The sequence below is a fragment of the Muntiacus reevesi genome, chromosome 1 (assembly GCF_963930625.1).
Source record: "Muntiacus reevesi chromosome 1, mMunRee1.1, whole genome shotgun sequence".
Lineage (NCBI taxonomy): Eukaryota > Metazoa > Chordata > Mammalia > Artiodactyla > Cervidae > Muntiacus > Muntiacus reevesi.
In genome coordinates, this window is record NC_089249.1 from 119,162,369 (window position 1) to 119,189,105 (window position 26,737).

General features: G+C 35.8%; 1 protein-coding gene across 1 annotated transcript in view; it reads left to right on the forward strand.

Annotated features, from left to right (window-relative positions):
- The window catches only part of ZNHIT6 (zinc finger HIT-type containing 6), a 59,398-nt gene extending 36,353 nt beyond the window's left edge, over nucleotides 1-23,045 (forward strand). The window contains exons 6-10 of the mRNA XM_065928005.1: nucleotides 1,052-1,120; nucleotides 2,182-2,262; nucleotides 3,863-3,940; nucleotides 18,782-18,906; nucleotides 22,865-23,045. Coding sequence (XP_065784077.1) covers nucleotides 1,052-1,120; nucleotides 2,182-2,262; nucleotides 3,863-3,940; nucleotides 18,782-18,906; nucleotides 22,865-22,905 — 394 coding nt within the window. The 3' untranslated portion in view covers nucleotides 22,906-23,045. The remainder of the gene's footprint in view (nucleotides 1-1,051; nucleotides 1,121-2,181; nucleotides 2,263-3,862; nucleotides 3,941-18,781; nucleotides 18,907-22,864) is intronic.
- The last annotated feature ends 3,692 nt before the right edge of the window (nucleotides 23,046-26,737 follow it).

A 26,737-nucleotide genomic window follows, 5' to 3' on the forward strand; every position in this document is an offset into this window, starting at 1 on the left:
ATATATTTTTCTCTATTTTTCTCCCAAAACTGTCTTGTTACTAAAGAAAGCATCCATAAGCAAATCTGTGATAACTTACATTAATAGAAGGATTTTTACTTAATTTTATGTTAGTCTTCACACAAAAAATTGACGAAATCATATAAATGTTTGGTGGGAGATATTCTACCAGATTGCATTAAAAAAATTTATTTTAGATTTTGGGGCCATGCTGCTAAGGGATAGATTTATAGGAGATGTTGACCATTGCTTGTACATATAGCTAGCAATAAACTTGCCAGTGGGTTGTTAGAAATTTATTTGCTAAGAAAGGAAAACAGGTATAAAATAATCATGTAGTGAAGACATTTACATTTCTGTAATGGATTGAATATTTTGAACATTAAATTTTTTTTAAAAGGAGTGGTCTCTAGTGTCACCAAATTTAGATGTATTAGATAGAGCATATGGCCGTTTTTCTACAAACCACGCGTTTAGTGAATTGTTACAGTTGATTCTGTGTCAAGCCAAAGTTTAGACTAATCGTGAATGGGCTAACCCAGAGTGCTTTCTCCTTAGCAACCAACTTGTTGTCTCCTGTTTTGCTACTGGATGCACGTACTCATGGCTCGGAAGTGTATCTGCAGCCAGCTGGTCTCAACTGGACAATACTTCATTCACCTCACTTCCAGACTAGTCAGGCAGAGACATCAGCTTTTTATTTTTAGTCATGAGGAAATTTATTTGTAAGCTTCAACTAGCAGCTCACTGATCTCAGAAACCCCTGAACTATGAGAAATTGCCTTTTAATTCAAGAATGCGAAGTCCTTGGAATTTCTGTTCTGCTTAATATTTTTTCCTCTTAAAACCTCTTGCAAGTATATTGTTTAAAAAACATAGCCTCTAACATTCTAGAAAAGAGAAAATAGCTTTTAGTAGAAAAAAAAAATATGTTAAACTCTTAAGAATGCTTTTAGAATTATTATCAGAAAACAAAAATTTAGGAAGTTAGTTGTGTGTTTAGATTTCTGTTGTCTGCCTTGATCCCCCACATGATTATTTTCTCTCTTAGAAAACGACAGTTTTGTTGGCATGTGAAGCTTCAATTTCCTCAGAGTCAAGCTGTGTATGTAGAAAAAAGGTACAGTATCACCACTATCTATTCAGAACTTACTTGTTTCATTATGTCTCCATATTTAAAATAAACTGTTAAAATATGATGTGATGTCAGTGATGTGATGTGATGTCAGTAGTAGAATGGATAACTTAAGTATGGGATATTCATACAATGAAATGCTACACACCACTGAAGATGAATCAACTGCAATTACACATATCAACATGGATGAATCTCAAAAGTAATGTCAAGTGAGAAAACCAAGTTAAGGAAGAATATTGAGTATGATTTTTGTATGTAAATATGGAAAAAATTAAAAGTATACTTTTTAGGAATACCTATAGTAGTGGTAGAACTCTGAGGGAAGTGGTTAGCACAGAAATCATAATAGTGTTTACTTCAACATGGGGACAGATGTTAAGGGGGCAGCATAGGGAGAATCAGAAGGGCTGAATCAAGAGGAAAAATCTTCAACCAGGTGGTTACACAGGAAATGAAAAATAATCCCAAATTCTACTGTAATAAAATTACTGCTATTAACATCACAATGTGTCCTCAGAAAATACATTATTTTGGACGTGAATAATATCTATACTGATAATTGGAATTAATTCACGTAATAGTTGTTTATCCTACTTTTTTCATATTATGAACATTTTCAGATACCATTTAAAAATTTGAATGGCAGTATACTATTTGAGTCCTTGGGTTAAGAAAATTTTAAAGTTGCCTTTTAAATATTATCTTTAGCATATATTCTTGCTATGCATAAATGTCCTCTCTTTGTAATTGCCATATGAATTTTAGGGAAGAACTTTCTTATTTAAGGTTGCCTAACTGACTAACAACAGGGAAAGGACTTATGTTTTACAGGTAGGGATATGTAGCACAGTAATGTATATGAATATGTATGAGCTTTTTTCCTAAGTAATTTTTGCTTAAAAGGATATTATATTTTGCCAAGACTAGAATAAAAGGTCTGTGTTCAGTTATTTCTCTAAAGTCACAATATTTAATAATTCTAAATTAACACCTTTAGTAGAAAATTATAAATAATAAATTTTGTTTTTGTTTTTGTTGGGAAGAGTACCAGATGATAAAACTCTTAATGAAATCCTAAGACCTTACATTGATCCTGAAAAGTCTGATCCTGTAATTCGTCAAAGGTATGTTTCAAAAATCTTGTAACTTTCTGAAATTATTCTACATAATGAGGTGTGTATTATGTGCATGTTTATTAGATAAAGCCATATTTTTATTAGAATGTGATATTTTCATACAGTTTACTTTCTGTCCCATTTCCTTGGGGTGTACTCCAGGGTTTGTCAGTCAGAGGTGATGTTTTGGGTGAGAATTTTGGTTATAGTCATAATAACAGTACTTAACACTTTGTATTAATTCATTTAATCCTCACAGTAACCCTTTAAAGTAGATTATTGCCATTATTTCCATTTTACAGGTGGAGAAGCTGAGCCTTACAGTGGCTAGGTGACCTCATAGAGCTAATAATTAGGGAAACTAGGGTTCAAATTCGGGTGGCCTGGATTCAGAGTCTGTACTCTTACCCCTTAAACTAAACTGCCTTTCAAAGTTGAACTCAAAACTCTGAAAATTAGAGTTTCCATGTAGTTAAAGACAGGAAATCCTGTTTCAGCCAAGTCTTCATAAAACTAAGTAATGTAGTTCTGCCTCCTGTCCAGAAATAGATGGACAAAAATGGTTAACATAGCATAGTGGAAAGATTCAGTTATGAATATCTGCTTTAGAATAGCTAATTCTGTCCCTTATTAGCTATGTGATCAGGAGCCAACTTACTTACCTAACTTCTGGGCCTTAATTTTTTCCATCAGTAAAATGAGAATGATGATGTTTACTAGATAGAGTTGTTATGAAGCTTTTAAAAAATTACGTATATAAGGTTCCTGGTACAGAGTCTTACACATAGTAGTCGGCACTGAAAGAAGGAAACTGTTAGTATGGGAATGTGTTTCTCAACAGGAGTTTCTTTTCACCGAGTGATACCTGCTTAAGGTAGTAATGCTTGGTTTGTTTTAAATTTTAAATTGGGTGAATTCTAAAGCATCTGATTCAGTTCTAGTTAAATCTCATCTTCTAATTTTCATAAAAAATGTTGTCTAGACTCAAACCCGACCTGTCGCACACCACACTGTGTCTTTGGGACCACTACCGTGTTTCTTCTTCTCTTACTGTAGTCGCTGTTGTTTAGTCATTCAGCTCATGTCTGACTCTGCGATCCCATGGGCTGTAGCCCCCCAGACTCCTGTGTTTGTGGGATTTCCCAGGCAAGAATACTGAAGTGGGTTGCCATTTCCTGCTCCAGGGGTTCTTCCCAACCCAGGGATCAAACCCTCATCTCCTGCTTAGCAAGCAGATTCTTTACCACTGAACCACCAAGGAAGCCTTTCCTCTTACTACAAATAATCTAATTGTTATCACTGGTCATATATTTAACAAGAAGGCAAAATACCTGTCATCAAATTAGATACTTTTTTAAAAAAATAAATAAATTAGCAAGATTAATCTGTACAGAGAGAAGATAGGTAATTTTTTCACATTTAGATTGTTGGTTAGAAAGTATCTTTAACACTTTTTCTATGCTAGGATAGGTAAATTTTAAGGGTTATAATTAGCTATTCATAGATGCTTAGTTTTCCATAGACACAGTTTTAAAATACACTAAAAAAAATTAAATAAAATACACTAAAAAGCAGTTTTACTTCCTTTAATGTGACATTTTTATTTCAGGTTGAAAGCCTACATTTGCTCTCAGACTGGGATCCGAATTTTAATGAAGGTAGAAAATATACAGCAAAATTTAGTAAGGTAAAGTTGCTTCTCTTTACATTTCTTTAAATGTTTTCTAATTCTGTAGTACAACTAAATAGCTTGCTTAGTGGAAGTGGCTAGTTATTTTACTAATTATCTGGCTGTCAGAAGAGCCTAGGCTTTTAAAAATGACCTTCAAATTAAAATTTTTAGATAATCACACATCATACTATAGGATAACTGCAATTGAAAAATCACCCTGGTTAGAATATTTTAAAATAGCATCATGTGCAACTGAAAGGTTTTAAAATTCCATTGTATTTGAAGCAGGTGTATGTATGTATGTGTATGTAGGTGTATGTACAGGTGTATGTGCATGCCCCTCAGTCATGTCCAGCTGTTGTACAACTCCATGAACTGTAGCCCATCAGGCTCCTCTGTTCACAGAATTTCCTAGGCAAGAATACTGGAGTGGGTTGCCATTTCCTACTCTTAAGGGATCTTCCTGACCTAGAGGTCAAACCCAAGTCGCTTGCATCTCCTGCATTGAAGCAGATTCTTTACTACTGAGGCACCGAGGAAGCCTATGCTATACAACAGAGTTCCAATGTTCCAGGTTTTGCTTTAGGAATAAAAACATTCGTTTGATAAACTGACTGTTGAATATATCACAGTGGAAAGAGCTCTACATAGAACGTGAAGAAAGCAGGCTCTAACAAGCCTTGTGACTTGAGAGTTTTAGTAGCAGTAGGTTCTCTGTCCCTCCTTTAATGGGTTGATGAAGCAGACAATGTTGACAGATCTTTGAGAGTCCCTGCAGTGTGTCCTTAATAAGTGCCAGTTATGTGAGCATTACACTAAATTACAGGACACGGATCTTTTAAGATCTCTGATGCTTTCCCCCTTTTGTTTCATTAGCAAAACTACTAGATCCACTTCAGAATAAATATGATTGGTCTCATCTGCTTGTGTAGCTTAGAAATTTAAGCATCCAAGCCGTGAAAACAAAGCTGGGTTTGAATCCCGGCTCAGTCTGCTGCTCATTACATTAACGTGAGTAAATTACGTAGCCTGACTGCCTTAGTTTCCTCGTCTCTAAACTGGGGGGTAATAATAATCAGGTTGTCATGAGAGATTGAGATCAATATTTAGCACATGGTAAGTGCATGCTTTTATTATTACTATTGCTACTATTGCTATTATTACTATTACAACAGATAAATAGATTCTTACAAAACATCTTCTTCCAAAATTCAGGGAAACCAAAATTCCTTGAATTCCTTACCTATTATAAAAGGTAAGGTAAATGTAAGATACTGCATAGTTTAAAGTTTATAATGTAGGATAGACTGCTTGGGCCCAGATAGTGTTTATTTTCTACTTGGAAATACGTACTGTAAATCTGTGAAGAGAGAATGGGAATGGTGATCTCAGCTTGTACTAGAGGACAGAGTTTTCTCGGAGAGTGACAGAAATGCCTGGAGCATGACACAACCCGGAGGGAAGCAGTTGGTAAAACCTTTTCAGGAAGTTGCATAGAAAGAAATCCGAACATAGCAAGACAGGAGGATACAAGTGAGATTGGTAGATAGTATTTTAACAAAGGACCAAAGAGGATAAACCTTCACCAAATAAGGTCAAAGGACTATACTGCAGTGAAGATCAGATGACCTAATTCTAGACACTCAACTTCTCTGGGCTCCATTACCCTATAAGAGCCTTTATTTTCTCTTATATTATGGCTTTCCTTCTTTAGAAACCTAAGAAAGACTTCAGCTGGGCCTTGGATTAAACTTTTTAAACCCCAGAGGGGAGACAATGGTAGAGTAATAAAGTAAAAGTTGAATGCTATTGACTTTAAGGAATACCTAGAATACTAAACCCAAGCTAAACTGAGTAACATGAAAAGTATTCTGACTTTCCCTTATCTATGTGGGAAAACATGTCCTCCAGATTTCCCCATTTGAGTTGTTTACTTAAACTCAATAATATATGAAAATGCCATCAAAGAAGAGGAAGCAGTAGCTTACAACCAAGGTCTAAGAATTTTGTTTTTAAAAATTGCCATGCTGTGTAACTTTGATTAGTGATGTTTTTCACTTTAAGGCAGTAATAATGTTAGAAACTCTAAGTGAGATACCCTTTATCCTGAAGGTGGACCTATGTTGGGCTAAGGTACATCCTTATATCTCTGACTGTTAAGTCAGCCTTAATTATAGTTATCCTAATTTCTACAAAACTCCCCAGTTTTATTTGTTTCTAATCATGAATAATGAAATTTGATACTATGGAGATACCTTTAGAAGTAGTTTTTTTTTAATTAAAGATTTTTAAACCTGTGCTCATCAGATTATTATACATTCACAGATAGGCTAAGATGAGAGTTTACATTTCATTGTGTACTTAATAACAGTACACCATTAAAGGAAAGTACATTCAGAGAACATCTAAGTAAGATTATTATAGGTTATAAAATGCAGGCTTCTAATTTAAGATAAGGAGGATTTTATTATTTCCTGAAAAGTACTTAGAAGGTTGAAACATATTTTCCTTGTGACTTTCTGATTTTAAGTATATTATACGATTTATAGCACTCCAGTAACTTCAGAGTAGTCTTTTGACCAAATACCTGGTATTGGTGATTTCCACTGGTTGTGTTTTTTCATTCTTGGAGGGTTTTTATGACAATTGTCCCATTACATAACTGATCAGCTAGAGAAATCTTAAGTTTTCCTGTGCTTAACTTTACTTTATTCAACTTCTATGTTTAGATTTAGGTGATCATAGAATGTGTGTCTCACCCTAAGGAATTTGTTGCTCTTTAGGCGTTTTCTTTCCAGAATACACAGGACTGAATTTGTATCTTCTTGTAAAAGTAAATGGACTTCCCTTGTAGCTCAGCTGGTAAAGAATCCACCTAACCTGAGTTCGATCTCTGGGTTGGGAAGATCCCCTGGAGAAGGAAAAGGCTACCCACTCCAGTATTCTGGCCTAGAGAAGTTCATGGACTGTGTATAGTCCATAGGGTGGCAAAGAGTCGGGCACGACTGAGCGACTTTCACTCGCTCACTCACTGTAAATGTAAGTATGTCGGCTTAAGTAAATCCATTCATTCATTCAGCAGACACTTAGTGAGTACCCAATGTGGTCCAGGTGTTATAGATATTAGACTGATAGCAGGAAGGAAAACTGTTCTTGACTCTGTGGAGCTCACATTCCCAGTGGAGGAAAATTCATGTAAGATACCCTCTTGCACATCATTTCTCACCATGTTTCTGTTTTCAGAGAGTAAATGGGTGTTTTGAAGCAGAAAAGGCTATGACAGTAATACCAGGCACCATCAGAGGCAGCCATTATATTGCTGCTAACCTATTGACAAAATAAGTTAGAGTACTCCCAGCTTTGATGTTGTTTGTTCAGTTGTAATTTTTCAAATCTATTAAATTTTAGACCTATATTTTACTATTTACTTTCCATAAAGAATCATTTATTTTCCATAAAGAAATTCAGATGCATTTTCTATTGTTTTATGTTTACTTTGTTGCTGCTTTGATGTTTATATAAGATCCTGATTTTGACAACAACGTGGTTTAAACTGTTGTGGGATGAATTCTTTCCAGATTTACTCAAAAGCCATTAATTAAGCACATTTACTCTCCTTGGCCTATAAATTTAAAAAATTGGGGTTTATATAAGGCAGTAGGGTACAGTTTTGTTGTAAAGAAGAAAACAGACATGAAGCTAAGTTGACTGGGGTGCCTGGTGTGGACCTGTCTTCTGAGAGATGGAGATAAGGTCTAGAGAGGGTTAAGGCACATTGAGTTTCACGTAGCAGTGTCATCATTTTCTCAGTCATTACTTTCAAAAAGAATGGCCTTTCTATGTTAATCCCTTATTACTAAGCGCCCTATTTCTGTATCCTTTGAGCCTCAAAAGCTTCTCATAGATTCCTACATTCCTGTCTTATATTTATCTCAGTGAAACATCTCATATGGTGATGAACTCCCTTTTGAAAACAGTGGCTGCCATATGCATCTTCATTTTTATATTCCTTACAGTGCTGAGTCAGTGACTTTCCCATAGTAGGAATTCAGTCTTAACTCTTTTAATAAGTAGTGTGGTGGTGGTTTAGTTGCTAAGTCGTGTCTGACTCTTGTGACCCCAGGGACTGTAGCCTGCCAGACTCCTCTGTCCATGGGATTCTCCAAGCAAGAATACTGGAGTGGGTTGCCATTTCCTTCTCCAGGGATCTTCCTGACCCAGAAATCGAACCCAGGTCTCCTGCATTGCAGGCAGATTCTTTACCAACTGAGCCACGAGGGACGACCCAATAAGTAGTGTACTAATTCACTTAAATATATGTGTGCCTGCTATGTGCTAGGTGTTGATACCACTTTAAAGCAAGGTTCGGACAGCTTTTTTGCGAGTGGCCAGACAGTACAGTTGGCAATTGTCAAGCTGCCATGGAAGCACATAAACAGCTATAGACAATACATAAATGAGTGGGTATGACTATAAGACCTTATTTACAAAAACAGACAATGGACAGGATTTGGCCTGCTGATTGTATTTGCCAATTCCTGCATGCTTCAACCCTCAGTTCTCTAAAATGAGAGAGAGAGAGAGATTATTAAAACAACTGCCAAGTATAATGTAAAGTTTCTTCAGAAAAAGCAATTGTTCAGAGAACAGGCTTTTTGATATGTAACCTTGACCTGAAGTATCAATAGGTTAAGATTGATCAAGTCTTTATTTTTCATTTACTCAGTTAATATTCTTTGAGTCCCTTCCATATGCCAGCACAATGCTAAGCCCTAGGAACACATAGACATATATATGCTCACAGTGAGGAATGGAGATAGGTATGTGGTAAATGTTATAATACATATGTATTTATAGTACGGCATAGCAGAAAACATGGGTATCTTTGCATGTCAGTTTTTGATGGGTGCACAGACCAGTTGTCTTTACTCTACTTCCAAAAATCGACACATAGAGCCAGGAGTTGAGACTTTAAACCCAGGCCAAATTAAAATATTACCTAAGCTTTGATTTCATGAACGTCACAGAAGACGTTATTACTCTTGTGGGGACTGCCTGTTGTACTAGCACAGATTCTATTAGTTGTTTCCTACTATGCTGGTTGCTGGTTGTCGTTAATGATTTTGGAACACTTTTTTCTTTTTTTTTTTAAGCAAAAAAGCAAGCAGCAAAAGAATGAGCTATTTCTCTTGGATGATTTTATTTCCATGTTGAGAGGATGTTTTTTAAATAAAAAACTAAAGTTACTTTACTTTCTTTGGATCTGTAACTTGAAATATTTAAAAATCATTTACTGTGAAGTTAAGAGTTAAGATATTTTTTCCTATGCCCTTTTAGGGAAATTGGTTTTGCCTCCATAAAGGCCTCAAGTGAGACCCTCCTGACTTCTTTTTGATTTTCACTAACACCCACCCACTAGCAAGCAAAGACCCCCCGCCGCTTCTACCTTAAACCAGAGTGACCCTCCAGCTCAGGTTACTTGCTCAGATTCTGACTTCCTAGACTCTGAATTCTGCCTGCAAGGCACCACCTCTCAGACTTTGTTGATTCTGAGAGCCTGGTCTCTTGTCTGTGTCACCACCTCCAGGTGGCCTTGCTTTTCACCTCGCCCAGACACCTACTGGATGATTTTGCTCCCTTGGCATAAGCATCTCTCCAACTGATTATTTAACCTGTGTTTCTTTTCTCAGAACATTGCTTCTCAGATTTTGGTGTCCATCATAATTATCTAGGACAGATGAAAATATTGATTTTCAGCCCACCTTCAGAGTTTTGGGTTTAGTCAATCTTACACAGAACCTGCATTTTTTAGTCTCTGCCTCATAAGGGACCCTGATAGAAGTTATTCCTGGAACCACACTTAGAAACACTGCCCAGAATGGTAAACTCCTTGAGGACATTTTTAAACCCCATACAAGTGTCTAACGTGTTTTCTATATAAGAAGTATTTGGTAGATGTTTATGCAGTTGAGTTGTTGAAGTTGTATGCAGAAATGTGTAACATTAGGATGAATTTTTGAAGTCAGATTTCTACATCTTTAAAATAGGGTCTGTACACTTTGCCTAATCAAACTAGTACTAGGAAACTAAATCTTATTTCAGGCTTACAGAGAATGATTGAAAATTATACTTTGAAGATATTCTAAGTAAAAAATGTATAATATACATGTTAAAAGTTAGGATTTTTAAAAAAATATCCTGCCATTAAGGAACTGAAGACCTTGGAACTTAAGATTATTTTGATAATAATGGTATAGAATTAAGTATATATCAGAGAACATTAAAGGAATTTCAGGATTTCTAAGAACAGCATTAACTACTTTCAGATGCCTTGTCTTATGTAAATAGCCAGAGACCGGTTTTGCTTTTTAGTTAGATCCCTTGAAAATAACTGTGATGAAGGAAGGGTTAGTGACTAACAGCAGTGTTCTCTCTAGATGAGAGAGCACAAAACTTCCTTTTGTTTCCCTTTTGGAATTTAATTGTAGTAATGAATTCTGCAGAGATAAATGGGGGGAAATCACTTAATCTAAGAATCAGTTGTAAACAACCTTGCAGGTTAGTAGAAGATGCCATCATCAGCACTCACTCATCTCATTAAGAGATGCCTTCCCAGTAAAATTGTACTTTAAATGTTTGTAATATGTTTTTGTTTTGATCAGTTTTGTAATAATAATAATTAAAATTATTCTATCCAGAAGAAATTTTAACATTTAAAGCCTTAAGTTCATAGATAATAAAATGAAATTCTTACCTAACATACACATTTTTGTTATAGGGAAGTATAACTGGGTGATAAGTAAAAGATTTTCAAACATGAATGTATTTAGGATAAAATTCTGTAGAAAACTGAAATGGAAAGACAATCAAGGAGAAAGGGGAAACCATGTAAGATTTCTAACTATTAATGAAGAACTTGTTCAAACAGTTTTTAAGTTGGTGATACTGGTACCATTCCCATTTTATTTAAATTCCAGTGAATTTACTTAAGAGTGATATAACATTTTCATTTTAAGTATCAGTATTTGCACTGCACTACAAATTATGTTTTTTATAATCTGTTTAAACTTGTGAATAAAGATTTTTAAATGAAATTTTAGATGTCTGTTTTAAAATGTACAAAAGTATCTTTGTTTTCTAAAGTTATTTTAGGTTATGATAAGCAGAAAAGTGTGAAGAATGTGCCTAAGTTTTCCCAAATGGAGACATACACAAATGTTTGCTGCAAGGGTGTTTAAAATCAGAGTTAAATCTAAAGGCTGATGGATGTCTTTATGGACCATAATAAGTATTAATGACACCCTCTTATTGAGTGCCTCCTACTGTTTTTTAAGTGCTTTGTTAAGCATTTTACAGACATTATAATTATGTTACACAGTATATACCTTGGGCTTCCCTGGTGGCTCAGTGGTAAAGAATCCACCTGTACTTCAGGAAATGAGAGTTCAATCCCGGGTCCAGAAGTTCTCCTGGAGAAGGAAATGTCAACCCATTCCAGTTTTCTTGCCTTGGAAATCCCACGGACAGAGGAGCCTGGCGGGCTACAGTTCACAGGGTCAAAAAGAGTCAGATAGGACTTACTGACTAAACACCAACATACGTACATTATACATCATAAATATGTTTCATTACCCAGAAAGCTCAGACTGCAGATTTGTAGCCACTAATTAATGAAACCTAGATCCAAACATAGGCACACCTGCCTCCAAAGCCTTGGTATGGTCTTTTCAATATAACACATGCCTCTCAGCGCCATAAATGATCAGAGTACACGTTTTTGGAAGATGTAGAACTCAACCCCAGTTCTTTGTTATCCATTGCTGGGATTATTGATTATTTTCCAAAGTGAGAATCATGAGCAGGCTGAGTTCGTGCTCAAAATGGTCTTAACCGTTGGCCACATTTTGGATCTGGACTCTAGAAAAGAGGAAGCAAGGGATCATTTCAGAACTAGAAAATGTTAGGATCAACCTGAAGAATGTCTGCACACATAAAAAAATATGTAGCACAGGTTGCTAAATACTTTCATCATCTCACAACACATCCAGTGATGAAATGGGTTTCATGTGTGGCATTCTGCTTGAGGCAGTTTTATGATAAGAATTGTAAACGTAGCTTTAGAGAAGTTTATTCTTACTTAGCTCCAGGGAAGCTGAAACTCAGCTGAATGGATGAGTGGTTGAAGTTTCAGTTGCTGTGAACTTGTGAATTTTAATTTGAGAGACTGTACTGAAAAGTAGGTCCAAAATGATATGACAGTCAAAGTCTTAACAGATGATAAGCCTATAGTTTCCATAGTAATGATCTCATTTCAGCCATGTACTATTTTGATTATTGATTAAGAGGATTATATAAAACATAAAAAGTTTTCTCTAAAAACTTGGAAAATAAATTTTAACTCTCAGCTTGATGTTAATCCACTAATTTTATCCATTCTAGTTATGCAAGTTACATAATAACTTGCATCAAGTTTTATATACTCTGCAGAGAGAATAATGACATATTGAAATTTCTAGGTGATTCATTTTAGCCAAGGTACCTCATCTCCTTTTCAACCAGACTTCTCACTGAAATTTATCAGTACCAAAACCGTTTGAATTCTGTGTGTGTTCCCATATTCTCTATTAATACCTTGTACATGTGATTTCTTCCTAGAAAGCCTTCATCTTTTCATCTCTAGTGAATACCTAATAGTTCACCATTGTATTCCCAGTTCTTGAAACAGCATCTGGTACATGGTAGACCTTAGTAAGTATGTGTTGAGTGAGGAATAACCAAACAGGCAAATAATTCTATGGTGTAGTTAATTCATGAACTACTTAACATTTTAATAAGTTATTTGGAGGAACATGATCATATTTTCCAAAGTGATACTTCCTAATGAAGACTGAAGGTGTATCAGACTTTTGCATTTAGTCTAGCACCAGAAGAAAGATATGCTTTGTTAACAGGAGAAAGGCTAATTAAAATTCCCTGTGTTAATTAGGAGAAAATCCATGCAGGGGGAAGGATTTTTAAGAATGAATTAAAGAGGGAAGGAGCTCGGGTTAGCAAATGAAGTGCCTAAATACTACAGGCACCTCTGCAGCCTGAAAGAACATTTGGAGGTGAATAAGGGATAAGAGAGAAGGTTTACTGAATATCTACTTAGGTTTAGATTTCTATCATGACACGTGTCCCAATGAAATGTGATGGCTTGTTTCTTTAATTGGCACTTCCAATCAACTGTAGGGTTTATTTCTGTGAACTTCCATTACCTAGGAGACTATCTTTATCTTAGTGTTAGCCACTCAGTCATATCTGACTATGCGACCCCAGTGGACTGTAGCCCTCGAGGTTCCTCTGTCCATGGGATTTCCCAGGCAAGAATACTGCAGTGGGTTGCCATTTCCTTCTCCGGGGGATCTTCCCAGCCGAGGGTTTGAACCTGGGTCTCCTGCATTGCAGGCTAATTCTTTACCATCTGAGCCACCTTACATGGTTGATACTAAATAAGTATTTAAGGAATTGATTGGTGAATGAATGCTAGGGACTGTTTACAATATTTTCATGTGCACTAATTCTAATGAAGCATGTACTGTATCTCTATAAGATAGGGATCGTGGTCTCTGAGAAATTGAGTTACCCAAAGAAACCAAACTACAGTTACAAAGCCAGGATTTGGACTCAGGTCTTTTTGTCTACAGGATTTATACTTTTTTCTACTAACTTGTCCATCATATAAACAATGAACATAATTCCTGATAAGTATGTTATTTTCCTGTTAAAGGTGCAAAACTACCTTTGAAGTGCAAAGTCTTATTACTGATACTAGTTTGGCAAGTTACATTTTAGAAACATTTTCACCTATTACATTTAATCTTTACAAGCCTGCTGATGAGTTAGATAACTTTTACAAGCTAAATAACTTCCATCATTATACTGATGAGGAAAATTGAATACCCTTGAAAAATCAGAGCATGTAAGGACCTGTGATAAGATTGGAACCCAAGCCTTCTGGATTTACAAGTAATTGAGCTTACTACTAATGGCATCTAGAATAAGAGCCTTGTAAAGCCCTCTTTAAAGAATGTTTTAAAATGTGTAGTTGGACCGTTTATTTCACTACATCCCATAGCTTTCATGTCATCAATAGACTGGGATCATCTACCTGTGCGTTTCTGAGCTGTAGAGCTTTCTGAATGGAGGCAGGTGTCTGCACTGCCCCACTCATGACCAGTGCTCCATGACAAGCATGTGGAGTCCTCATTTATACATTTATGTAAATTACATAAAAGTCCCAAAACAAGGTGCAGCAAACTACTAGTTCAACTACTGTTATATTTTTAATATTAAAACTAAGTGAAATTAGATAAGAAGAAAATTTGACTTAAGCAAAATCTGTTTCTAATGTGACGTGAACAATTTGAGTTGCAAAAATTGTCACATGGGAGTATCATTTGGAGAAATTTTAACTAATGCCTTTTTCTTTTAAACAGAAGAATTAGAAAAAAAACTGACCCCTGTATTTAGTTTGGTTTTACATGTGTTAGTTTGGTTTTGCATGTGTTAGTTTGGATTTATGTATCCTTTTCTCCCCTGTTCTGGGTCTTCATCACCAATCTGGTTTCTTTCTTCCTTTTCATTTGAATTTTAAAAGCTAGTTTGTTCCCTTAATCTGTTCTCTTTCTGCTCTATTGAAATAAGTGTAGTACTTTAAAATTACTTATTTTAAAGGAATTTGATAAGTATGAATCTAAAACATTTAGTTTATAATTGATTAACTTTACTGAATTCAGTTTATACCAAGATAAGTCATACTTGAAAAACATTTGCCTATCAGATAACAATAAACTGATTTATGTTAAGACTAAGCCAGCTGTGTACAGTTTGCACTTTTAACCTAGAAACCTAAATTAAGAAATAAATACACACAACTATGAAGAATATAGGTGAAGTGCTGCCTTTTGTAGAGGAATATCAAAAAACTTGCACAGTTTTAGAGCTGAGGGATCTTGGTGATCACCTTATCCAATGACCTTATTTTGTAGTGGAAAAATTCTGTGACCTCGGGATTGCTATTAAACTGTTAAATTTGGAGAATATTCGATTTTAGTTCACCTGTTTTTTAAGGGGATAAAAGGGAAGATGGTCTAAGGGTCATCAGTGGTTAGATAGGAAATAGAGTGGTTTGTGATTCCTTTCTTTTTTTTTTTTAAATCTCTTGTCTTCTTTTGAGTTATGAGAAGTTTAAAAAATCCTAAATTGCTAATAAAGAGAGAAGGAAGTTCAAGAACTTGGCCAGTTTCTTTGAAAGTTAGTAACAGAGCTAAGCTTAAAAGCATACCCTTGAATATCAATCCTCTTCTACGTATATGATACCAATCACTGTAATGCCTGTTTAGCCTCCTGAGCTGTGCTGCCCTTGCGATGCCCCGGTGAAGGTGCCTGGAGCTGGGTCGGCTAGTGAGCCTGTGAGACTAATAAGCAAGTGAAATAACAAAAGGAAATGTCTAAGAGAGTCCCTAAGAGGAAAAGAAAAGACAAATGTTGGTATGTAAATTCTTTCAAACCCAAGTGGTTTGTCTTGTGGTAGTAGAACCCTTTTACTAATGGGAACACCAGAGTTCGTGAAAATTTCAAAAAAAGATGAAGCTTTCACTTAGGATTTAGTGACTTAATGGCTTGCAAAGGAGCTGACTCCTAAAGGTTTTGGGCAGTGCCAAGCTAGACTCTACAGCTTGCCTCAAGATAATGGATACAGAAGCATTCAAAGTAGTTATAACCTCTTGGAAGTAAATGTAATTCAAAATAATGATTTGAAAGTTGTGAGGAAGGCTGTGAGGCTACATTTAAAAATGCAGAACGCATTAAAAAGTAAGTGTTTCAGTGCTACATAAGTGCCATTCTTCGTTATTGAAAATGTTCACTGTTTTGAACTAAAGTTTCTGTAAGAATGAATTGTTATTTTAGGTAAATACAACTGTAAAACTGTTCACAGATTAAGTAAATGAGTTAACAATTTCTGTGTTTTATCATTTAGCCCTTGTAATAATTCTCTGAAGTGGTACGGTTATTATCTCCACTTTCAAGTATGGAATAGGAATTAGAGAAGTATCTTGTCAAGAAACAGACCAGTAAGAGATGGAGCCAGGACTTTGAATGTTAGACTCCAAACCCAAGCAACCAGCAAAAATTACTGCCTCCTTTAACTAAACCCCAGGTCCACAAAATGTTAACCACATTTATGTTTAATAGCCTTTCTTTATAAAACAGTTTACATAATTTACTTCCTAATTACTGGTAAATATTAATGGTAGACTAAGAGTAACCACTAGTAAGAAAAATCAAAGAAATTCAGAATTTCAGTGAAGTCTGACCTCTTTTAAGTGACAGACTGGAAAACAGTTCTCCAAGCTTATTGACACTCGATAGCAATATTGCTATGATAAGTTTGCAACATCTTTTAGTAAACACTAAGTAAAATTCAGTGATTCTAATTAAAACCACACAACATACCAGGTTCATTTTAATTGTTTCACTTTGGAAATCTAGAGAAGCTTAACGAAGATGTAATATTTTACAAAGAAAATACCTAAAACATTAGATATGAACTGAAAATTCTTTACCAAAACTAATTAAATATGTAGAAAACATTCCCTTATTTGGAAAATGTCTCTTAATAGAAACCTATGATTCGTTTAAAATGTACAGAAGATAAGTTGCTACAAGTGTTTGTAGGATGCCACTTGAAAAGTTCCTATTTCAAACTTCAAGTCTTACTTTCTCCTAAGAAAAATTGAGTTACATCCATTTTATATTTGACTTTATAAAAGTTAATTGTATACTTCTATATCTAATTCAATCTCTTTTTTGTATAATCACTGTTAGCTTAAAAAAAAATATGGCTTGTTTCAAATGGAAATAACGTGTAAAAGATGTGAAGCATTTATTCCTTGAAGGCTGGAACCACTTTTAAAGTATCATAAACATGTCTGTATTACATTACACAGCGAAAAGAATGTATGCGTTCTGTGGCCTATGGGCATGAGGGTGACTAGTTTAGGAAAACTGAGTGTTTTGCATTTCAGGTTTCTTTCCAATGTAAAAAGTATTCTATGATTCTCAAGTGAAGAATTTAATTGTGGTCATGCAAACATAAGTAAAGTTTTGGTTTTACAGTTGTTTTCTCACTTGTCACTCATTTCTTAAATAGAAATCAGTTTTTGTAGTGGGCTCAGCTTTGCATTTTGTGAAGAAATTCTGTTTTCCCTCATTGAAAAACTATTGCGTGGGACAGAGTTAGCCTACAGAGGAATCACTACACCAAGCGTTCTTAGTAACTGTGCTGCATGTCTCAGTCAGCTGCAAAGTGTGGTGCAAATAGTTTGTTGCTAAGAAATACCAAAATTTGAATGTTTTGCTCTTAAAATTACAGCAGATTCAAATGTATATCAATGGCAGCCTCACTGTTGATCACTGACTGGTATTTCAGTGTACTTTCTTGAGTGGAAGGAAAGAGGATGGTGTTCCAGCTGTCAGGCCTGGTATCTCTTGGTATATGTGCTTTGCATGTGAGTATCATCTGTCATCTGTGGAGATAAGAGAAAAAATGTTGGAGAACTTCTGCACTATACTGGTGGAGGTTCTGAGGTTTCTCCTCTTTGTCATGACATGATAGTCACATGCCAGCACATTCTCTTAAACAGCTCCTAATGAGCTAGCTGAAATTCACTCCTTTCTTCCTACCTCAGAGAGCAAGCAAGGAAGAATGCTAGGGGCATATAACTTTAATCAACTGAAAAAAATATTGTTTTTAAATAATGACTTGAGAATTTCATACTTTAGAGAATATTAACTAATTTCCTGACACATTTACTGGCTTATGTCATAGTGAAAGTAAAAGTCGCTCAGTCATGTCTGACTCTGCGACCCCATGGACTATACAATCCATGGGATTCTCCAGGCCAGAATACTGGAGTGGGTAACCTTTCGCTTCTCTAGGGGATCTTCCCAACCCAGGAAGTGAACCCGCATCTCCTGCATTGCAGGCAGATTCTTTACCAACTGAGCCATGAGGGAAGCCTAAGAATACTGGAGTGGGTAGCCTATCCCTTCTCCAGCAGCTCTTCGCAACCCAAGAATTGAACCGGGTTCTCCTGTATCACAGGCAGATTCTTTACCAACTGAGCTATCAGGAAAGCCCAAAAAATGCAAGTCACTCAGTCGTGTCCAACTGTTTATAGATAAACTCCATATTTCTTATATTTTGTGCTTTTACCTCATTCATAAACTCAAACCTGTTTTTTTTTATAATTTCAAAATAAAGGAAATCCAGATTTAATTATATGGTAATATAAATTTTGGAAAATATAATTTAGAATTAAATTTTTACAGAAGTATTTTATAGCCAGTTATTTTACTGCCATATATTACTATAAACTATCAGGGCTAGTTGTTTGGTTTTCTTTTTTTGGTTTTTTTTTTTTGGTTTTCTTTTAAGGCTCAAACTAAATATATTTGAGGAATTTGAATTTTTAGCTAGTCAGTATTTTATCCAAGAAAAATTCATGACACATCAAATATAGATATTATATAAAAGCCTTTATCCCTTAAGATGAAAATGAATAACTTATTCTAGAGCTTTCCTAGTGTCAAATTATTTGATATGCTTTTGATTTACTTTGGGACATCATAATAATAGCTCTTTTACCAAATTTTCTTAGTGGTGGTAAACTTACTATATTATAAGGAAACAGCTATTGAATTATTGTCATCTCCATTTAAAATTTTTTAATATAAGGGACTTATATTTTGTTTATGAGTAACTTCAAATAAAAAGGTGTTTTTATTTTTGTTTTGCTTTTTTTCTAAAAGATATTATGAGCTGGATCCTGACAAAAGTCTCCTTGACAATTTGAGGGGCAAAGTGATCATTGAGTACCCAACATTACATGTGGTACTAAAAGAATACAGTAATGACATGAAAGTTCTTCACCAAGGTGAGTGTAAATTTCTTCCTGGTAACTTAAATAACTGGTGAAATTGAAACAGTTACATGATTGTCTTTATATATTTTCTCACTGTATTTACACACATAACTGAATTTCCTCTGTAATTACAGATAATGCTATAAAGAAAAATATAATTGAGCTATTGCTTCTGTCCTGTTTGAGAGCCTTTAGGTTTTTATCAACTTAAAATGAATGAATCACAGAATGTCTGCCTATAAAAAGATGTCCTTTCCCTCTGGAGTTTTTTGTATTTTGTGTTTTTCTAAAGTAATAATCTTTAAGTAGCAGTCTGTCTAAGATCAGATAAATTTATTCCCTAGTTAAAACTCCTTAGAGATTCCTAAAATGAGAGATCACAAAACATTTTTAGTATTCTATACTTTTTCCTCTTTGGTGAGTAGTGAAGTTGGGAGGAAGTACCAAAACTGGAAATGGTATGTGTAAAATGTTAGTATATAAGGTGACTTATCCGTATTTGCAGTTATTGTTGAAACTAATTATATAACTGAATGTAAATTCTAGAAGATGAGTAAAATTTAAAAATTCTAAAAAGAAAATGAAGTTACTTACCTTAACTCAGAACCACTAGATAGCACTTTAAGCTAAGAATTATAGGTACAGGCCAGGTCTCATTGTAACTCCAGAGAACCATAGAATCCTTGGATGGGAATATATGGTTCAGGTTTTATTGTTATACCAGCATTATAGACTCTTAATAGGCAATAACCTTTGTTGTAAGGTCTTCTCTGTATGTGTGTATGGTAACTTTTTTTCTTTGTGAAAGTTAATAGAAAAAAATTTTTTAAACTAGCCAAATTTTGTCAGTGCCACAATTTGATGCCAAATTTTTAATTGGCAAACATGAAGTTTCTAATAATCAATTAGTTCTCTAAATCTTTAGGTTAATTCTTGACTTTATGTTTTGTTTTGTTTACAATTTGAGAGCATCCATTTTTATTTTTTTGAAATTAAATTAGAAATTTCAGTACTAAATGGCCAGTTTCACTTTTTTTTTTTTTAAACTGTGTAAAACCTTTCTTTTTCCTTAATATAATTCACATAGCTCTCTCTCTCTAAATGTTGGTTTCAGGGAAAGTTGTTTAGTAATACGGGTTACTAGCCAGAGCAAACACTGTCTGTGTAAATAAACAGAGCACACACAGCTCCTCTTTCACCTTCTTTAGGAATGCACATTGAAGTAAGGCTTCCTGTCACGAAGCAAAGAGAAAAGGCTACTTTTGTAGTGTACTTGGAACCTTATGAAGTAAAATTTGGTATTTTTTGGTGGTTGTTTGATATTTGACTTATTTACATGAACCTCAAGTGACTTGCGCTTTCAGTATAGAGGATCATTTAGAGCTGCTGTAGCAGAGAACTGAAGAAGATCTAGCAGGATTTTAAGGACCACATCAGTGTTGTCACATCATGAATACATGCGCTCTAAAAATAATGCCAGGTCTTCCTGTAGATGCATTTCTTTGTGTAAGCACTTCAAGGTGGCTTTTTCTTTATACATTCTCACAGCACTGGATATTCTACAGGGTGGTCCCTTAGTGCGGGGGAGGGCAGAAAAAGGGTGTTATATAAGAATGGGGCATTTTCTTTGGAAAGCCTTGAGATTTTTTCTCTCTCCAGAGGCAAAAAAAGTTGGATTTTGATCTCGAGTTCATAGCAAAGGTGTCTCTTCTAGTTTGGGGGATGTGTATTTCTGGCCTGGGATTCAGTTGTTTTCACATTTGATAATTGTTAAAATGTTTGTTATGAGTATAGATGGCCATAGTTTATTTTTTTAAAAGTCTGCCTCCGTCTATGGGCAATAGACAAGTTTTGTTTGCTTTTGGCTTTTTATGAAATGGAAAAGGTTAAGCAGTTAATGTAGCCCCACTGGATTGGAGGCCTAGAGTGCTGTCCCCACACCTTGTATCAGTGGAGTGGGAAGTGCTCAGAGTGGTGTTTCTTGTCTCACAGGTCCTGTATGCCAAACTTAGCTGGTAGATTTAAATAACACAGTAAAGGCATGCTACATTTCAGACTAAGGAAAAAAAAGAATGGAGCTCCATTAAAAGAAGAAAACTGGGCAACTTCAGTAAGCAGCAAAAGGAAAAGCATCCCAAACTGCAATACCAAACAGCACAAAGCCCATTAACTTAAAAAATTAGCAAAATATTTTTCTCTAATATAACTCAGAATCACAGAATACTTCTGCCTTTTTAGGTTTCCCAGGTGGCACTAGTGGTAAAGAACCTGCCTGCCAGTACTGGAGACTTAAGAGGTGCAGGTTTCATCCCTAGGTTGGGAAGATCCCCTTGGAGGAGGCCATGGCAGCCCACTCCAGTATTCTAGCCTGGAGAATCCCTTGGACCGAGGTGCCTAGCTGGCTATGGTCCATAGGGTCTAAAAGAGTCAGACACAACTGAAGTGACTTAGCATGCATGCACACAACCCAAAAATGATTACTTGAATTAGTGAAAACACTAACATAGAAGTTACTTATATATCAGTCCTTTATTTATTTATTTAGACCGTGACATGAGGCTTGTGGGACTTTAGTTCCCCAACCATGGATTGAACCTTGGCCCTCAGCAGTGAAAGCACTGAGTCTTAGTCACCAGACTGTCAGGGAGTTCCCACATCTGTCTCTTCTTGGGCCAGTAAATCCTTACTTCCTTTCTCCTGCCTCACTCCTGCTTACCCCCTCTCTCTTCCTTTCTGTTTCTGTGGGAGGGGGGTGGGGGGGAGTGGGGTGGGGATGGAGTTCAGGCACAAGAACACACATGGCAACCTTACAGTGCAATAAAGTCTATAATGGTTTCAATCCTGAGAAAGCCAGAGGAGAAAACAACTAGCTTGTATTATCATGGAGTGAGACCTGAAGGACTCTGCTATGAAGGACTCTGCTTGGACCTTTATGAACTTCTGTAAAGATCAGGACCATATCTTGGGTAGAACCTATTTCAGTGCCTTCCTTGTAAAAATGGCCCGATGAACCCCAGTTTGGTTGCTGGTACAGTGTTACATCTAGGTACCATTGGCAAACCCAAGGAACTTGGCAATTGGAATATGAAGCAAGATCCAAATTTATAGTTCTAGCATCACCTCTTATTAGCTGGGTCCTTGGCATTCACTCTGCCTCTGAGCTTTATTTTCCTTACCTGCACAATGGAGATAAAGGGCTATAAGCCTCAAGCAAATAATCTGTATTTTAACCTTAACAGTTTTCAAAGTGTTTACGTGCTATTTCCTTTTAGCTTCCCTGTACAATAAAATAAATAGAGCAGTTATTCTGGCTCCCATTTTGCAAATTGAAAAAAAAAATCTATAAGTTGGAGTAGCTTACAGTTATATTAATTCAGTATACATGCTACACTGGGGAAATAAATATAGGAGAGAAAGGCCCAGTGTCTATCCTCGTAGAACTCTCCATTAGTGAGTAAATCATAGTTTTGCTGTAGTCAAGACAGCTCCTTTAAAGGAGCTCCATTTCTGCTCTCAGTCTCCTTTCCTATGAAGAGAAGGAGATGGCGATTAGCTAGTCTTCTGTCAGCCCACATTCATTCACTATATACTGACCCTCAATTTTAAGTTTAAAAAAATCCTGGAAAAATTTATTCCAGCCACACTTGGCCAGCCTGAATGATAATAGTGGTCTGTTCAGTGGTGCAAGTATCAGATCCTACCCACACTGTGAAGTGACCATTCCTGAGTCTTCCGCAGAGTCAGAAAGGATGTTACCTCACAAAATATAATTGCCACTTTCAGACATCATTTCTGTATTTATTGTGGCCAGAATTGTATATCTCAGCTGCCTGGGACATGACATGGTTTGTCTGTCCCCATGAGCAGAGCTGTTGGTATAAATCAGAAGGGATGAGAGAAGAGGGAAAAACAGAACAGGCTAAACAGAAACAGTATACACACTTGGCTGTATGTTTACTTATTTTTTCAGTGAATAGTGGATCTACTAAGAACACTGGTGATGAAAATTGAGCACTTCTCTTGGAGGAAGAATGTGGCCGTGCCCAGGTAGTGGCAGAGGACCCTGCTGGAAGATTTGGGGGTACTTTAACTTGCTCATTGGAAAGTTTTGTTTCTCTGAAAAGTGATTAAACCATCTTGGAAAAAAAAAATGTTTTAATGTATTTTCTAGCTTCCTGAATTGACTTGTAAGGCTCAGACTTTAATATGCTTTATTCTGTAGGCTGAAAACTTTTGTTAGTTTGATCCAAGGATCCTGCGTTAGCCGAAAGTTGGCCTTCTCTCTAGCAGAACCTGACTAAAGAATGGCCATGTGGCACACCATCTAGCCACAGGAGGACTGGTCTCTCAGATGCCCATTCTTGTCCTTGGGATTTGTATGTAACTTTACCTCTTGAGACAACTGAATGGATCTTTTATACTTGGGTGGCACCTGGTATGATGTCCTATGTAAAAGGTTGTATAAGTACTAGCAACTATTTCTTACAGTCAGTTCAGAAAATCAGTGGCTCCACATTGTTGTTTAAACCATCAGTGCTCACAAATCTGGCTTTCCTTGTTCACACAGTGAGCTGTGTCTTACTGTGAATTCTGTGCCTTTCACCCCATTCCAACTCTCCTCTTGACATTACCACATGGGGTGTTGTGATGAGCAGTTTTATGCTGTGTTTGGAAACATCTAGCAATAGCTAAAGAAGAAACACTTGGAACTCTTCAAAGTGCTTTTGGAATGTGTATGTGTATTTATGTATATACATGATTTAATTTATACCTTATGGCAGCTCTGTATACATTATGATCTCACTTATTAAAATTAAAGTTTCCTAGTTTTATTGGAATTTATAGTTATGAAATTGCAATATGATTATAAAAGATTATTACATCTGTATTGCATCTGTGTACTTAATGGTTAAGAAAACAAATGATAAAATTGAATATCAGTGAAATTCATTTTTAGTTTACGATTAGGATAAGTTTTAGACCAAAAAGAAACCAGAGGTATTCATTAAAAGAGACTTGGAAAGATTAGAAATATGAAAAGATAATGAGAACATTATAAGCACAGAAGAAACTTGTAGAATACAAATATATGTAATTTGGGGTAGAAATTGGAGAAGAGCATCTAAAGACAGTAATGGCCCAAAGACCTTTGATATAGAGTAGTGGTAGAAATGTGATTCATAGACAGTAAGGGTTAAGCATTTGAAAAATACATATACTTCCTAAAGCAGCTTCAGGGATCTTCTCCTCATATGTAGTAAAGACTTTGCGTAGAATTATGTTTTTCACAATAGTTACTGGATTGACAACTAAATGGGATTTCACAATCTTAACAGTGAGATTTAACTTCTTGAGACAGGCAAGAAAGAGAATGAATTGAATCAAACGTGTCACAGAATTGTTATTGGGAAAAGTGGGATAAAGTACACAAAAGAACATGTGATCTGAGTATCAGGGTGGAGAGAAATTTCCTGACAGTGAAATCTGTTATGATGTAGTCTCATTTCCAAGAAAAGTGTTGAGTTCCATCCCATCTAGAATTTAAGTTGAAAAATTGGACAAAAACCAAAGGATTTATCTTGTATTTTCCCTCCCCGGGAGGGGAAAAAAAAACAAACAGAAAAACCCCACATGATCTTTACCGTATCTATTGTCTAGAATTCTGTTAGACTTTAAATTATGGACTATTCCTTAGGAAAGAATATAGCAGAGTTCCCTTAATATAACTATATCATTTGATTAATATACACATTTATTCCCACAGAATTTACAGTAAACGTGTTTTAGTGAATAACTATGTCAACTGCTTGGATGGGGTAAACTTGGAATAATTCACTGAGAGCCCTTTAAGTTTGTAGCATTAAAACCCAATTTCTTTTTTAGAGGCCTTCACCATTTTGGATTCCTGACAAATTCTGATGAATAAACAAACTCCCTGACCCATGTTAAGTTCAACATCCTGCATTTCATTCACAAACCATATTTTAAATGGAGAAAGGCTCCACCTGGCCTTCTTTATTTTTTAAACAATGATTTCAAAGAGAAGGTAGGCCTTTCATAATTGCTAACTATTACATATGGGATTAATAGACATAAATTTACAGTAAACAAAACTTGCACCTGTTCATATTATAAATAGGAATTAAAGAGAGTTACTATAATATTCCTAAGTGTAGTTGAGCCAATTTGTTTCACTGTAGCAAGTGATAGGGTCCGGTTTCACGATGTGTAGTGAAATGCTAAACATAAAATGCCAACAATTTACTTTATATGTTTTGTTTAATTTGTTTGGCATATGCAGTGTGTTGTACCTGATTTCATATCAGGCATTACATTTTAAGTAAAGATAACCTAAGCAGCTTTTATTTAGTCATAAATTACTGTATTAAAATGTGTTAGGTTTATTTTCAGGTAGGTATTGAATACTTTTATTAACCAATCGTCCTTCAACTGCAAGTGTCAAAAACTCAAACTAGTATCAGCATGAAAGGCAGTTTATTGACTCCTGTGCTGGGAAGTCCAGGCATGACTGGGTCCAAACAACAAAGAAGCCATCTGTCTTTCCATCTCCCACCCTTGACCCTGTTTTTCTTTTTTTTCCCATGAATTGGTTTTCTTTGCCAGGCAAACTTTCTCTTTGGGGATGCCCAATTTGGAGTGGGAGGCAGTGAGGTGAGGATAGTGACAGAGGATGACCGCTGTCGACAGTTTCAGCTTACATCATCATACAAAGCTTGGCAGCAAATTATGTAAAACTGGGGGTAATAACTTTCATTTTAACCAGATTAGATGACATTCTATCCCTGTGCTGATGAGGAGTTCCCCCAAAGGAAGGGGAAATTACCAGATAAAGGAAGGGTGTAGGGAACACTAGAGGAAAGGTGGTTCCTGAGAAGACAAGAGAAACAAACAGATGTCCATTGCACAGTTATTGGAATTTGAGAAGCAGGGGGTTTCTGATTTGAAATCACAGGAGTAAAATTCAGAATTAACCTGCAGGCCTTCATTGGCTTTAACTAGAGATTTTAGTTCCTACTTGTGCCATTGCTGCTGAGCTGCCATTATAGGCTTTTTTTTTTTAATGCTTCCCATTTGTGTTTGACATTATGTTGCTACTGGTTTGATCAGATGCACGGAGCACCAGTCTGTTTCCAAGATGGATTTGGAAATTGCCAGTTTCGTCAACATATGAGAAATACTGATTTTGAAATTAGAGTTGTACTGGAGGATAATGCGTCAAAAAAATGAAGACTATTTTAGTATAAATAGACCCTTAAACCTCTGAGGATCTGTACTTCATTACAAAATATTTTCTTTAAACTTTGGTCAGCTGAAAGCTATCTAAAGTATGTGTGCATGTGTTCTTTAAAATGAACTAAAATGTGGACGTTTTCCATATTGAAGTGTGGTGGGCTGCACTCATTTTGAACTTCATAACCAATGCACTCTTTAGCCTTTGATAAGCTGCTACACAATTCTGCTATCGCCAGTTTTGTTTTCTTAACAAATACAATACCACTTACTCTTCATGACTGGGCCCCAACCTAATTTTACAGCCATTTCTTTCCTTCATCTCCACCCTTTAACTTCAGTCTCGTAAAACAACAAAAACACTACCATATATACATCCCAAGCATTTCCCCCCCGAAGTGCCTTTCTCCTTGTTCATAATCTCCATATGAGCACATTCTCCCTACTCTCTGAGACTCAGCTTGCTCAGTCATGGCTGTGAGCCTTTCATGTAGAACCCATAGTTATGTTCACACTGCATGCGTCTCCTGATAGGCAGACGCTCATGCCACACTGGTTGTTAAGTGTTTTTAATATCACACTAATAATAAGG